Source organism: Haliotis rubra, unplaced genomic scaffold (assembly GCF_003918875.1).
Source record: "Haliotis rubra isolate DU_JTF1 unplaced genomic scaffold, ASM391887v1 Scf504, whole genome shotgun sequence".
Taxonomy (NCBI): domain Eukaryota; kingdom Metazoa; phylum Mollusca; class Gastropoda; order Lepetellida; family Haliotidae; genus Haliotis; species Haliotis rubra.
In genome coordinates, this window is record NW_025767196.1 from 173,838 (window position 1) to 190,869 (window position 17,032).

Below are 17,032 nucleotides of genomic sequence, written 5' to 3' on the forward strand. Positions count from 1 at the left end.
CTCAGAGCTGTACCTCATGAGAAGGTCGTTCAGTGTCTGTGAGAACTGATACCCTTACTGAGCGAGCCTTGACACAATCTTACTGCAGTAATTGCCTACTACTTCCAGCTGGTGGAACAACACAGATGTTATTCTCGGAATGTTTCAGGCAAGACAGTTCACAACTCCTCATTGGAACAATCCTTAATACAATCTTGTTAAACTTTGCCAGTATTTTAGAAATGTGTTACACCAGGATAGTTTCCAGATGAAGCTGGCGACCTTTACTGTGGCACTGTCAATAGTCTTTAGGGAAGTACTCACAAACTATTTGAATTAAACATGAAGCTTGGTGGGTTTTTTTTGTTTATCCAGAAGAAGTAAGACCTCACCCACGTTTGTGGCAAAGTGATATTGATACAGGGTGCTCCATGGAACTAGTAGCCCTGAATGAGATCAGACAAGGCTATGAACTTATGCTTAGGAAGAACCTGTTGTCTAATGTGGGATAACTTGTATATCTTACAGATAATATTGATTTTAGACTTATTGTGCCGATTCAACTTGAAGAGTTGTTCAAGGGCAACAACTCTTCAATTATATATTCTCTGTATTTAGGAACACCCTGGCATGTTCCAACTTTCGGTGAGGAGAGCAAAATCAACACACTTGATGGGGATGAAAGATTAACACTGCACACCAGTCTCCCCTACACACTAGTGGTGTTCTGATTAATTGAAATAATCGAAGATTGGTCGCAGTGACCAAACGACCAAGCAATCGATTACATTTACTCATAATCGAACACAAACGATTTGGGAACACTGTTTTAGTCTTTGAAACACTTGACAGTGGAACATATCTTCGAAGTTGTCAGGGCCTACAAACTTGTTTAATTCTTAGAAAACTCACTACACTAACTGAAAAGTCATGACTGAATATTTCTTGAAGACTCCGGGAAGTTTATGGTCATGGTATATTAGTCATCACTTTAAAGTAGCAAGTTGCATCATGTTATAAATATCTGCAATAACAACCTGGATAGGAAAATCTGAAAAATGATGCTAACCAATATTCTTCGATGATTGTTCGTTGGTAATGAAGCAATCATCAATTGTGAGATTTCAACCAATTCCCAACACTACTAAACACTACCTCTAGATCCATCATTCATCAATACTAATATTGTTCCTGACGTAATGTATTCTGGTTTTGTTTCAGGGCGGAGGCATATTACCAGTGTATGATAGCTCCTCCAGCCTGGAGTCCAGATGTAGCAGCAGCAGTAGCATGAAGATACGACACCACTCAAGGTGGGTAGATGGTAGACAGACTATCTAAGTGGGTAGATGGTAGACAGACTATCTAGGTGGGTAGATGTTAGATATACTACCAGTGTATGATAGCTCCTCCAGCCTGGAGTCCAGATGTAGCAGCAGCAGCAGTAGCATGGAAATACGACACCACTCAAGGTGGTTAGATGGTAGACAGACTATCTAGATGGGTAGATGGTAGACAGACTATCTAGGTCGGTAGATGAATAGACTATCTAGGTCAGTAGATGGTAGACAGACTATCCAGGTCGGTAGATTGTAGGCAGACTATAAGGTCGGTAGATGAATAGACTATCTAGGTCAATAGATGGGTTAACATACATAGTTTGGTCCCACTATGTGCACTTGACACAATTTGATGTGTTCCCATGGTATAACATTGCAGCACTTACAAACGCTGCATATGTTAGCTCTAAGTGCACACCACACCACACTCTGTGACATTACGTAATGGTTGCAGCTACCACTGTTTACATCTGCTTCAGTCTACCCTGGTCTGTAATGTAAATCCCAAACCAGGGAGTGATAATAAGCTGGGTCCACGAAGCATCTGGTGTATTTACAAGTATGGTCCTGTGTATGTGTGATGTGTAGACAGGTGAATGTCCTCCTGCCCAAGATGGGCCAGATGTCCAGCATCATTGTACCTACAGCTGCATCAACACACCTAATGGCTCTTGTAGAAGTGAATTTCTTTTTTAGAAAATGATTCCTTGGTAGAACGTTGATACTTGTGAGTTTACTGAGTGCATGATAAGAAAAGACATACATTTTATGTTATGGGTTATGTTGGAAAACGAGATATGGATAAACAACTTTATTACAGGGAGGGGGGCGATGGGGTAGCCTAGTGGTTAAAGCGTTCGCTCGTCACGCCGAAGACCCGGGTTCGATTCCCCACATGGGTACAATGTTTGAAGCCAATTTCTGGTGTCCCCTGCCGTGATATTGCTGGAATATTGCTATAAGAGCCATAAAACCAGACTCACTCACTCACTACTACAGGGAGGCGATGTTTGTCAATTCATATTCTGTTTACCACTTGCCTGATAACGGTGTTAGAACCTATACCAAAACGTAATAATGCTGATGTTATACCTTATATCGCATCTGTATTTGACAATATTAGTACAGGTACATTAGTAGGAATTAGACAATAGAATTCAGTATTGTCTCGGTGCCAATGTTAAACCATATATAAGTACCAGACCTGAGGCCCAACATTAGACCACCAGGGCTCCAGATAAATTTTCAACATCAGGAGTACATACTCCTTACTGTACTGGAAAACCTTAAGAGTACATTTAGAGTACTTAATGGAATTTAATGGAGTATCAGTAATCTTGTGTTTCATTTCATATATGCACCACAACATTGGTACTCTTGTGTAAACAGGTCAATAAACTATAAAACAATACTTTTTTCAGATAAATATGATTCTAAGACCATACACCATTGCTGTAGTGTGTATCTGCTACGTTTTCTAAATTATATCCTAACGTATCGTGCACATTTTATATCCGTACATACGCCGATACGGCCCTTATCTAGAGCCCTGGACCACAGACCACAAAATAAAATCATAGTACCGATTTTTTATCCTATTCAAATTTTCAACTATATTGCCAGTATTTTTTCATTTTTGTACCATATACTCAACACTGTGTGTTATGTCCACAGTGGGGTGTTCGACGGTTCTACACGCTTCCCAAAGCTGGAGGAATGTGCTCACTTCCATTATGAGTCGGTTGAGCTTGGACCTTTAGAGGTAAGTGTGCAACTACAGAAGTAACCAATAGGGCTGTGCAATATAACCGGTTTACCGGTATTTACCGGTTCAGACATGAAAACGATAAGTATTGCGATACGCTGATCGAAAACCGGTATTTTGACTTGCATTCGGAAAACTTCGTAGCACTCGGAAATCTTCGGATATTTCCTTGTTTCATTTGTGCCAAATAGTATTCAAATTTTTATTTGTCATGATTAAAAGTTGTTATTAAAACTTAATCAAGCATAGTGATTTTGTTGTGTTTTTGCTCTATAAATCAAGCATTAACTCGATTATAAGTAGTTTTTGTTTAAAAATACTTCATGCAATATATTGCAATACATATCGCAATACATGCTTTCGCATTGCAATATATGGCAATATGAAAGTTCTCTGCAATACCCACCCCTAGTTACCAACACAAATCTTGGGATTGTACCATCTCCATGTCGGCTCCATTTAGATGGGGATTTTATGGTATTGATTTGAAGTGACCTTTTTGCGATAAGGATATTCCGATGATTGTCCATACAAAAATTTGTAGCTTTCAATGATTCCAGATTCCCGTACAGACGGTGTTGTAGTTTCCTGGTTATCTCCCCTAGGTCCAGCTTTGTGAGGAAGATAGGGAGAACTACCACCACAATGAGGAAGAGAATGGGGAATACTCGTACCTCCTCCGCGTCAAGTCCAACGACAAGACGTGGAACGTGCGGCGGACATACAGCAACTTTCGTATGTTGGACAGGCAGCTCCACAAGTGTATCTTTGACCGCAAGTTCAGCCATTTGCCTGAGCTGCAGAAAGAGGTGGACAGCAGCAAGAATAACAAGGTTTGTTGGATGTCAGACATTAATCATGACCATCGTGGACTTGGGTGTCAAGATATTGTTGTGGTTATATGCAATATTCTACATATTTGGAAAACAACGGAGCTGTCTTACTGTGTCAGGGTGGCGGGAAAACCTAGGGCTTAAAACATTCGGTCACCACGCCGAAGACACAGGTTCGATTCCACACATGGTACAATATGTTAAGCCTATTTCTGGTTTCCCCGTTGTAAAAAAAATAAATAAACTCACTCACTCACTCACTCACTCACTCACTCACTCACTCACTCACTCACTCACTCACTCACTCACTCACTCACTCACTCACTCACTCACTCAGCCAGTTGATAGCTCTTAGAATTAAATGTTAGTAATTATGAAACAGTCCATGCTGGAAACTTTAACCTTGGACTAGGCCAAGGGCTAGTATGAGTGAGTATGGTTTTACGCTGCCTTTAGCAATATTCCAGCAATATCACTGCGGGGGACACCAGAAATGGGCTTCACACATTGTACCCATGTGGGGAATCGAACCCGGGTCTTCGGCGTGATGTGCAAACGCTTAAACCACTAGACTACCCCACCGCCCCGGCTAGTATGAACTCAAATGAGAATATGACCTCTTTTCCTTGGTGGTGTACCAAACCTTTAGCTTACAATATCTGTATGCGTCTCTTGTCATGTAAACATGCAAGAATACCTTTTTAATGTAAATATTTTTACATAAGTTGGAGCCAAGGTGCAATGTTTTCCTTTGCCAACAATCAGATGAAAATAGTTGTTGGCACCAAACAAAGTCTTCAGGGAAATGTTAGGCAAATGTTTACTGCCCTGGACTACATCAGCGTGAAGTGGAGCAGCTGGACTTAATTTCGGGATGTTCTTGGAATAAGCAATTAGATACGTAGGTAGTTAACCTGAAACCATCTCATCCTGATGATGAAACAGGCCATGGGAACCGGTCTCAGAAAGCCATCTACGCACTGAGACAATTGAATCTCCCATCATGATAGCTGTAAGATCACTTTGTGATCCAGGACTGTGTTTAAATTTTAGAGCCCATGTTTGGGTCTAGGTCTAGACTGTGTAACATGAACCCTGTGTGAAATTGACTTAATGCCCATGTATGGGCACCCAGCTAGTGATTTTACAAGTCATACATACTTGAGTTTCCAGGCAGGTAAAGTGCTTTAGGGGGCTTTGACCCAACATGTCTTGTTAAGATGACAGTTCAATTTTACAACGCAGTATCTTGTCATCACTTTCAAAATGGTGTAAGATGGATGTTATAAGTAACTTTTCAAATATCTTGATGAGGTTCTTCAAAGACTTGAAAAGTGAAGCCTAATGTTCCTTTAGTCTAAACAATACACAATGTGTTGAGTTTCTTCTTAATGAGTTTGACAACAGTGATTTCTGATATTATATTTGTGTTCATGTTAGTCCTTCATAGAAAGTGTGATGTCATCACTTTGTGTGCACATAATTATGTGATGTCATCATTTCATGTGAACATATGATGGTGAAGTCATCAGGCATGTGAATCACCCTGGGGATAATTGAATAAAATGAGTGGTGAAGAGAAAAGCACATGTTATTGTGTGGCTCCCTCTGGTGTTGATCAAGACCTGTGTACGACATGTAAAGTGGTTGTGATTGGCTGAGTCACTGCCTGGTTTGAACAGCTCTCGACAACACACTTCCACAAATGCCATGGCTTGTTAATGGCAACAGCTAAGAAGTTATAGCTGTGGAAAATGTTCACAGATTTCGAACCACTACTGCCGTTTTCATCATACGAAAGGAAATGAGGATTTTATTCTAGAAACTTTCATAAACCTGAACTTGTGGGCATATTCTGTTTCATGTTTTTGTGATATGGATTTAGTGGAACTGCCAAGCTCGGTGATAGAGAGGATGGATCTTCATGTGTTTTCATGATGGACAAATTGGTGGAAATATTGACATAACGTCTGTCAACATTCTGGAGACAACAGTTTAGACACAGAAGGCATATCACGAAATCTGGAGGTTTGGTTCAAATATTGATATATAACTTCAGTTATAATCAGCGGAATATCTCAACATGCTAGAGACAGCAGTGGAGACACTGAAAGCGTTATCAAGAAATCTGGATCGTTTCATGTGATTGTGGAATGGAATTATGGAATATTGGAGTATTGGAATATTGATTTCTCAGGTGAGTTCTGTCAACATCGGAGGAATATCTAGAAATATTGGACACTGCAGAAGAAGAAACTGTAATCAAGAAACATGGACTTGACAATGTTGATATGACTTTTCACATTGATTGAATGAACATGGAGTATTGAATTCTAAGGTGCTGGAGGGGACGTGTTAATGAATTAGTTGTTTTTCGGTGGGACGCGGTGGGCGAGCTGTATAAGGCGCCAGGCTAGTGATACAGCAAGGTTGAGGTGTCGGGATGGAGCCCACCTGTGACCGGGTGTAAAAACCTTGGAGTCAACTTTGTGTGCAGCCTTTTCAGTGTTGTCACAACCCCTAGTGTACATTACACAACCCTGTTGGTATATGATCAGATGGTGGCCCCATGAATACGTGCAAACACCTAGTTGCGGGTACAGCAACGTATAGTAAACTTGGACAAAGTACTGTGATTATGTGTCCCAGTCCACCCAGCTGTGAATGGGTACCTCGTTAGGATAAGAAAGCCACAATAACTTGGTGCACCTAGTGGCTGCAAGAGTTGTATACTCCCCAGGGAGTTGAGATTGATAATACGATGTGCCATTGAGATTGACATCCAATGATCGAGGGAAAAATACCAGCACCTTGAGCATGTACTAGTTGAGTAGATGTGTGCGCTATATAAATATACTGTAATAATGATATATAGTGACAGTAATTCCTGAGAAGATTCAGAGATGAAGGATTAGTCGTGTTTTGAAGAGGATGTGTAGTGGAAGTTGCAATGTGGAGTTTGGTGACAGTGTTTATGCACAATGGGTGAATAAGATGAAAAGATAAAGGTGACTCTCAGCCTGAAGCCCATGGCCATGGACGACAAGCTTGCATCAGAGTGTGTTCTTATGTACATCAGACAGATCCCGCATCAAGACAACATGTGACGTGGATATTGATTCTTGAGTCTGTCAAGATTTGTTTCAAACTTCACTGAGACAGAATCTTACTTCTGACATAAAGGTTCCATTTGGGCAGAAGTTTTGATGTTCAGAACTGGATAAAAAACATCAGGCTTGACTTGAAGAGTTCCGCCTTGTATGTGGCGCTACAGGACTGTCATGTGATTGTGACATGACAGGTGCTTGTGTTGTCATGTGTTTCCTCCAGGTGTACTCCAATGAAACATGACATGTAATGTCAGTCATATGGATCGGTAGATACTAGTACAATGAATGTGAAGATTTGTTCCATCATATTTTTTAGACAGTGAATTGAGGACCTATTCCTAGCTTGTGGTGACAGTGTCAGAAACATTGTCAAGGTGGTTGGTGGGAGAAATGTGTCAACAAGATTTCATAAGTTGTTGACAAATCTTTGCAAGAAAATGTCTGCCTATTTAACCAGGACAACCACACATGGATAATCTTCCAGTGAAGTCAATCATCACATAAAAGGTCAGCTAATACAGGAAGTGTCAAGTACAACCTCGAAAAACTTACCCTCACATGTTATAATTATGAAGCCATTATATATCCATACAATGAGCACAACTTGCATTTGAAGTAACACAAGCTCAGAGAAATCTGATAAACAATTCTTTCTGACCTGGATAGAGGCAAGTATATCTGTCTAAGGATGACTTTATGACGAAGACCCGGGTTCGATACCCCACATGGGTATAATGTATGAAGCCCATTTCTGGTGTCCCCCACCGTGATATTGCTGGAATATTGCTAAAAGCAGCGTAAAGCCATACTCACTCACTCACTCACTCACTCACTCACTCACTCACTCACTCACTCACTCACTCACTCACTCCTATGTTACTGTAACCTTGATCAAATCATGAATATTGGTTTAAGAAGATTATATTTGGTGTATGATTACAGCAGGAACAATCACTTATTTCCTGACCTCTTCAAGAAGTTAAACATGTACTTTCGGTCAGCAACAAGCTGGCAGACTTTCTTGTAAGTGGCTAAGATAATTAGTGTGGCAGTGATCTAACTATGCTCTTGTTTGTCTATGACTAATGTCTCCAAGCTATTATTCATCACAAGGATTTGTTCATGGGATTACTATAGCCAAAGGGAGACAACTCTGTTGTCTTGGAGCCCAGTGCATCTACCAACAGTGATTCATTTCTAATCACATTCATTGTGTGGTGATTTCAACAACAGGACACACAAGTCCAGATATATTACAAGCCCACCTGACACAAGTTACCTGATTCTAAACAAGACATCCCAGTTTGGAAAGGATCACTAGTGTCTCCGGATCACTCTGAACAAACTGTTTCTTACCTGATCCATGTATTCAGAGGAGCTTGTGTCATGCTGGATTAGCGTCTTCAGCCTAGATGCTGCCACTGATGTTTTGTGACAAGAGCAAATGGAGATTATTCGTCATATTTTCTATTCTACAGGAATATGAGCTGTTCTAAGGCATGTGCTTTGTCATGATATTATATATGAATGTTGGTTTTTATTTTATGTTCTAAAGATGGTGGAATTTGGAAATTGGAACTCACAATTGGGTGGTCTGAGCTCTGATATTGAGATCTGAACTCACAATTGGGTGGTCTGAACTCTGATATTGAGATCTGAACTCACAATTGGGTGGTCTGAGCTCTGATATTGAGATCTGAACTCACAATTGGGTGGTCTGAGCTCTGATATTGAGATCTGAACTCACAATTGGATGGTCTGAACTCTGATATTGAGATCTGAACTCACAGTTGGGTAGTCTGAACTGTGATATTGAGATCTGAACTCACAATTGGGTGATCTGAGCTCTGATATTGAGATCTGAACCACAATTGGGTGGTCTGAACTCTCTTGTTGAGATCTGAACTCACAATTGGGTGGTCTGAACTCTGATATTAAGATCTGAACTCGCAATTGGGTGGTCTGAACTCTGATATTGAGATCTGAACTCACAATTGGGTGGTCTGAGCTCTGATATTGAGATCTGAACTCACAATTGGGTGGTCTGAGCTCTTATATTGAGATCTGAACTCGCAACTGGGTGGTCTGAGCTCTGATTTTGAGGTACGAACTCACAATTTGGTGGTCTGAACTCTGATTTTGAGGTATGAATACTCAGTTTGGTGGTCGTCGCCCCGTTCCTACAAGTGATTGTAGTGCAAAGATGATCGTAACTCACATACTCTAACATAGACTTACGACTGTCATAGCACTACAATCGCTTTGAGGAACGGGGCCCTGAACTCTCATACTGAGGTCTGAACTCTGACTTAGGAGATCTGAATCGTCAGCTTAGTGGTCAACTGAAAGGTCAAATCTCTCAGTTGGGTTGTATAATGTCTGAATTGAAAGATCTGATCATGTGAGAGAGATCATCGATAATTCCATAACATGCCCAGTGTGTTAGTCTCAAATGTTTTTGTGCGTGTTTTTCACTGATGTTGTTGATGTTGCAGGAATTGGAGAGGGTGTTGAGGAGGTACCTGAAGCACTTCTCAGAGATTGCTGGAAGTATGATCAACTGTGGGTCGGTGCTCAACTGGTTAGAGGTAGGCTGTGGAACAGCTCTATAGATAGTTCTGTCACCTAGTGGTTTAAATGTTAACTCTCCATCAAAGACCTGCTTTCATGTTCTCACATGGCCATGTTTCTGAAGCCTCCTTCTGTTTATCTTCATTATGATGGATGTTAATGAATGTTGTGTTGCACATTTCACAGTCAAATATAAATGATAATATTGATTGTAAACCAAAAGTCACTGTGTTCTTTAATCTGATTGGTTGAAAAACATGATCAAATGGTATTTGATTCCCGGAAATTTGCTGCGTAATAATACATACAAAGATCGCTCACACCACTGTATTGTTACGTCGTCAGCTGTGATGATGTCATTCAAATCATATTGTGGCATAAAGTTCGAATGACGTCACAAATGAGCAGTTCCAGATGGGAGAGAGCCGAAACGGCCGGCTGATGACATTTCATTGCTGTACCCGAACTCGATGTCAATGATTGCAGACACAAAAATATGTGTGGACCTTTTGGTTTACTTTTGTGTTTACAATGTCGATAAACATCATGTGTTGGCCAATTTCCGGGTGTTATTGAGTATTTGAAGCTGATGCCGTCGGATCCAAATGAATTCCCGTGCTTCAAATACTCAATAACACCCGGAAATAACCCAACACATGATGTTTATCTCCTAAAAGTTACGTTCTTAATACAAAGATTCATGAATGACTTCTTTTCTCGAGGGGAGGTAGGGGTAGCCTAGTGGTTTAAGCATTTGCTCATCATGCCAAAGACCCGGGTTCAATTCCCCACATGGGTACAATGTGTGAAGCCCATTTCTGGTGTCTCTCGCATGATATTGCTGGAATATTGCTAAAAGCGACGTAAAACTCAACTCACTCACTCACTTCTCTTGACATCCCTCTTGATGTTCATGTTTCAGATTGACAATCGAGGTAATCGCCTGCTTGCTGTTGACGATTCCGGTATCAACACCCCTGCCATCGCTGCTGCACACGTTGTCAAGCGCTACAATGCTCAAGCTGTAGATGAAATATCTCTCGATGTAAGTCAAGAAGGATTTAAACACACATTACGCGTCACCTGGCACGTCTCGGGTCAAGGTGACCTGTCTGAGGTCAAGGTGACCTGTCAATTGACAGAACCAATGAATAAGAAGAATCATTGTTACATGGTTACCCTGACTACAGTATTATACATGAATACAATGATTAGGTACAGTGTTAAAGCACAGTGATGGGAGACAGTGTTAAATATAAATATAGTGTCAAATAAGGTGTTCAGATAAAGTGGGGTTTTTTTGTCAGCAATTTACCATTGGAGATACCGCCTCCGTGGTGTAGTGGTTAGAGCTTCCACCCGGAGAGCAGGAGGTCGCGGGTTCGATCCCCGACCGCGTCATACCAAAAGACGTAAAACTATGGTACTTGTTGGTCCCTGCCTGGCGCTCGGCATTAATGGGGACAACAAGGACTGGTCGGCTCGGAATCAGTATAATGTGTCTGAGTGGGGTATTCATGCTTCACTGTGGCATGGTATCTCAGTGGGCTAGCACTATAAAACCAGCTTCAGTCTGGGCTAGTACAAGCAGCCGCACACACACATACACACGCATGCCCGTCGTCATATGAGCGAAATATTCTCAAGCACGACGTAAAACCCAATTTCACCTCACCTCACCATTGGAGATAACAAAACTTTAAGGATGATAAACATCTTTATTTTGACAATAGCGACGATTCTTGTACCATTTTCATTCGATGCCCATGCTGTTGATCACTGGATTGTCTGGTCCAGACTCGATTATTGACAGACCACTACCATATAGCTGGAATATTGCTGAGTTCGGCATAAAACTAGACTCACTCACCCACTCTTATACCATTTTCAAGCCTATAACGGTATTGGAATCTATACCGAAACGTTGCCATTGTTAAAATAAGGAAGTTGATCATACATAAAGCTTTGTCATCTCTATACCACCAACTTCTAGAATGCCACTTCAAACAAATAATTTACATATGCTGGAGAACATGGCTGACAGGAGTCTTGATAACATGTGGTACCTGAAATGGTCAATGAACTGACTGATATCTGTTGCCTTCTTTACTCGAAGTAACGTCAACACTTGTATGTCATCAGACACATCGTCACAATATGGCTGAGATATTGCCGATGTAATGTTAAATATTTACACACCAACTCACTCATCAGACACAATTTTTTCATCCGTCTAATCAAACCATGTCACTGTGTTCAAGATTTACAGTAAATTCACTTTTTCACTTTTCGCAATTTACTCTTGCAATGCAATGCATGTCTTGAAAAAGTAATACTGATTATGAGATGCTCCCTGTTACAGGTGGGGGACATTGTGTCTGTGATCGACATGCCTCCAGCGGATGATACCATTTGGTGGCGAGGGAAGAGAGGGTTTGAGGTAATATGGCACCATCCAAAACTCTGGATGTTTACTTACAAATATAGCGATAAACATTAGTCAAACTTAATAATTTCATGACATTATTTCATTCAAATTTGTGATTTATGAAAGAATTTACTTCTGTCCATGCACAGTAAAGAGTCTGCGAGATCTCTTGGTTTTGAATCCATTTATCGTAATTATATATTTAAACAAATCCTATAACGGCACACTCCCTTTTATTTTTGACCCGTGAAGATCCAGGTTGGAATTTATCTTCTGTAAACCATGCTTGTCGTAAGAGGTGACTAACGGGATCAGGTGTTCAGACTCGCTGACTGGGTTGACACATGTCATTGGTTCCCAATTACATAGAACGATGCTCATGATGTTGATCACTGGATTTTCTGGTCCAGACTCAATTATTTACAGACCACCGCCACATAGCGAGAATATTGCTGAGTGCGGCGTTAAACAACAAACCAACCAATCAACCAACCCTTTCAATTTACAATATTGAGTCAATGTTTGTATTGGCAGGTTGGTTTCTTCCCGAGTGAGTGTGTGGAGGTGATCGGGGACAAGGTGCCGCCATCCATGGCATCGCGTATACCTCCACCTCCAGCTTCCAAGAAGCCCTGTAAGTAGACCCTCAAACAGCTGATGTACAGGCAAGCAGTTAGTTAGGAGTCACAGCATCCATTACGTGCAGTTACACCATTGCGGGGAACTCACTGGATTCCAACAATCAGTTATCAACTACTTTCTCTACATTTTCAAGAAATTATAAAACAATATCAGAGTATCTGATGAAAACCTATTTTGATGGGAATTCAGTATAAATTTTCTTCCATTTTCTGTACATTTATCAGAAATGACAAATCGAAGGATCTGATTTGTCCTCATCTGATTTTTTACAGTTTTAATTTGAGTGAAAAAGCTTACAAATTAATAATCCCTGTGTCAATGAGTAATGTTTGTGAACCAAATTATGACCTAAACATTTCACGATATTTTAGGTTTGTGATTGGCAAGAATTCAGATGATATTCCTACTAGCAAGTTTTTCTTCAGCATAAAATATTATCAGTTTGTTTCCTTAAAATAGCATGTTTTGCTGTGTGTACTTATATCCTTTGAATTGGAACATTTGAAAAACTTGAATGGATGGAATATCTGAACTGCCTCATGAATGTGAGGATTTTGTGATTGACTAAGGCTGGAAGTTTGTGCATGAGTTAATAACAGCATGGTTGTGTCCTGGGTGCCGTTGTACAAAACAACCTTAGCGCTAAGGCTACCTTAAGCCTATGTTAAGGTATGTAGTAATTCTGGCTTAGCGCTAAGGCTACCTTAAGCCTATGTTAAGGTATGTGAGTTACGGTCACCTTAGCGCTAAGACCCCTTTGTACAACGGCACTGTGGGCCTGATTACTGGAAGTGTTAACCGGGGTGTTGATATTACATTACATTAGCTGGCCATGCACTGGCTACTTTTACTTGAACTTATTAAGTGCAGTATCTGAAAATGACATTGAAACCAAGAAATATTAAGAGTCCAGATTAGCATGATGAATGGACTATCATTAGCTAATATGATTGTGCAAAGACAAGTGACCTGGAATATCAAGGCTGTATATAGACACTTGATGTGGAATAACATGCCAGTGAATAGGCAATTTATGTGGAATAACTTGCTCATGAATAGACAAGTGACATAGGCTAATATGATTGTACAAGTGACCTGGAATATCAAGTCTGTGAGTAGGCAATTGACGTGGAATAACATGCTCATGACTAGACAAGTGACATAGGCTAATATGATTGTACAAGTGTCCTGCAATATCAAGTCTGTGAGTAGGCAATTGACGTGGAATAACATGCTCATGACTAGACAAGTGACATAGGCTAATATGATTGTACAAGTGACCTGGAATATCAAGTCTGTGAGTAGGCAATTGACGTGGAATAACATACTCATGACTAGACAAGTGACATAGGCTAATATGATTGTACAAGTGACCTAGAATATCAAGGCTGTATATAGACACTTGACGTGAAATAACATGCCAGTGAATAGGCAATTGACATGGAATAACATGCTTATGACTAGACAAGTGACATAGGCTAATATGATTGTTCAAAGACAAGTAACGTGGAATAACGTGCCTGACAACAATTGCTTTCAACACCCCTTCTGTGTTCCAATATATGTATTCATCTATGTTTGTCTAAGATATATCCTGATTTGTATGCATATTACTGAAGCTGTGTATGTGCTACTAAACCAGTGGTATATCACTAACAACAGTGTTTATATTTTCCCTTTATGTAGGTGGGCATGAGTAGGAGGTTTATTTAATCCTTGGTTATCACAGACTTGCATGAATCTTGGATTTGTTTTGACTCGATGCATTAGATGATTTATTTAATTACCTGACATGGTTGTGAGTGAGTGAGGTTAGTTTCACACTGCTTAAGCAGTGTTCTAGTAATATCACGGCGGGGGACACCAGACATGAGCCTCACACATTGTACCCATGTAGGGAATCGAACCCGGGCTACAGCATGACAAGCGAACACTTTATCCACTGGGCTACAACCCCCTCCTGAAATGGTTATGCTTAGTACATGTACCTTCCATTCATCAGATGTATTGCTGCCTTCAACATCTGCTCATGTTCTGGTCCAGACTTAAGTATGCAAAGCCTTACAGAATGTGGCGGGAAGATTGGCATTCATTCATTCATTCAACCCCAGATTTATTCTATGGCTGCATCTAAGGCCCAAAATTTCTATCAAGGACACTGAAAATTGGGGATGATTAGCACCTTTACCAGTGTATGAAATAAGGCCCATCCGACAGCCCAAGATGGGCCAGATTCCTGACAGACGGTCTAAATTCACAGCTAACCAGACCGATGATCTGGTAAAAAATTTATATAACATGTTCCATACATATGTGTAAATTCACCATATCTTAAAATCAATTTTTCAAATCTATCATTACATTTAGACTTGACAAGTACTGTTTGAACATTGAACTATCGTATCCCAAGCTCAAAGCACTGTGTTGACATTATCACTAAAACAACGATACCTACCGATGCGAATTCTGCAAATTGTCTGGTCTGGTTAAATACATTTTGGGCCAGTAACATTTTGATGTTGCCAGCTCTTTACACTGTAGGAATGTATCAAGATATGTCAAAAGGTAGTCTGTCTCACAGTCCCTGAACCACATTATTTTCCCTACTGCCATGCCCCTCTCTGCAGTGCTAAAGCCCTAAATAAAGCAAGTTTAGATTTCCTCTGAATCTCTGGTCTCCCTAGGGCTCTTTATCATTTTAAATGGGCTTGTTTGTTACTATCAAAATTCTATATATTCAGACACTAAGCATCAGTCTAGTCGAATGGTGACTTCAGTGACACTATACTCCTACCCCAAACCTCCCACTTCCTGTATTGACCCCAGCATGTGGAGGGAAGGGAGACAACCCCCTCTGTAACAACACTAACCTACCTACCTGTGTGTGTGCTTGATGCATGAACCTAGCATTATGCATGTTGTTTTTGCAGTGATGAAAAAGCATGGCAAGTTGATGTCCTTCTTACGGACGTTCTTCTCCACCCGTCCAGCTCGCAACCAGCTCAAGCAGTCCGGTATCGTCAAGGAGAGAGTCTTCGGCTGCGATCTCGGGGAACACCTCCTCAACTCGGGCAATGATGGGGAGTTGAGTAAGTACTTCAACATTCTCTCTGACTCCCGGTTCTCCCAACCAAGTCCTGGTGACAACTCCCTTGTGTGGCAGCATGTGAAGATTCCTGAGTTTCTTTGTTTGTTTAACGCCGCACTCAGCAATATTCCAGCTATATGACGGCAGCTTGTAAATAATCGAGTCTGGACCCGACAATCCAGTCATCAACAGCATGATCATTGATCTACGCAAGTGGGATACGATGACATGTGTCAACCAAGTCAGCGGGCCTGACCACCCGATCCTGTTAGTCGCCTCTTACGACAAGCATAGTCGCCTTTTGTGGCAAGCATGGGTTGCTGAAGACCTATTCTACCCCGGATCTTCACGGGTCCCAGAAAGCCAAACCACCCGATCCCGTCAGTCATCCTTAAGACGAGCACGGGTTGCTGTAGACCAATTCTAACTCAGATCTTCACGGGTCCCATGTCAGCTGAGACCCTAGGACCTTGTCATTAGGACCAATGAATATAAGGAAGTTTATCTTTTTGTGTTATTGCAAGAAAAATATCCACAAAAATACTGAATTTTGTAATAGCTGGTATGTGTTCTCTAATCACTGGAGGATAACCCGGGTCAGGTCTCCACCGTTGATATTGCTGGAGCGTATTGCTGAATGTTGTTACCCAGACTCTACTGGGACAGTATACTCTGTGCTGTATGTGTACAATGTGTTGTGTCTGTTGCAGTCCCGCTGGTGCTGAAGAGCTGTACAGAGGTGATAGAGAAGCATGGCATCGTGGACGGCATCTACCGCCTCTCCCGGCATCACCTCCAACATCCAGAAGCTCCGGTATGTACAGTTGGGAGAGTGTATAACATCATTATCTGTGTATGTGTCATCCTCGATAATCTCCAGGGTATACGTTACGATCACTCTCCACTATACCCTGGATGCATCCGTGGCTTGGGGCAATGATTTATTACCTCCCTTGGCTGGCTCCACATTCTCACAGTAGCCAATCAGCTAAGCCGCCGTTACAACCGAGCTTGCCAGTGTCAACAAAGATAGCGGTCGCAGTCGCTAGGTTTGTTCGCAGTGCCACTCAGATTTTTGGTGAAATAATAAAGACAAATTCACAGATCTGAAACTTTAAAAAAAAATATATGAAAGAACTCCTTCTACTACTTACAGATTACCTCTGCATCAATTGTGTTGCCAAGTTGAAACGGTTAGATAATTTAAGAAGCGAAAGTGAGTTGTGAGTGGTATGCTCAACTTCCCAGCGTAGGCACCTGATTGGATAAAAAGCCA

General features: G+C 41.1%; 1 protein-coding gene across 1 annotated transcript in view; it reads left to right on the top strand.

The window, feature by feature from the left end:
* The window catches only part of LOC124291998, a 152,990-nt gene that overhangs the window by 123,132 nt on the left and 12,826 nt on the right, over positions 1–17,032 (top strand). The window contains 10 exon segments of the mRNA XM_046729074.1: positions 1,201–1,292; positions 2,994–3,081; positions 3,690–3,917; positions 9,523–9,615; positions 10,521–10,643; positions 11,961–12,038; positions 12,561–12,660; positions 15,599–15,757; positions 16,467–16,540; positions 16,542–16,570. Coding sequence (XP_046585030.1) covers positions 1,201–1,292; positions 2,994–3,081; positions 3,690–3,917; positions 9,523–9,615; positions 10,521–10,643; positions 11,961–12,038; positions 12,561–12,660; positions 15,599–15,757; positions 16,467–16,540; positions 16,542–16,570 — 1,064 coding nt within the window.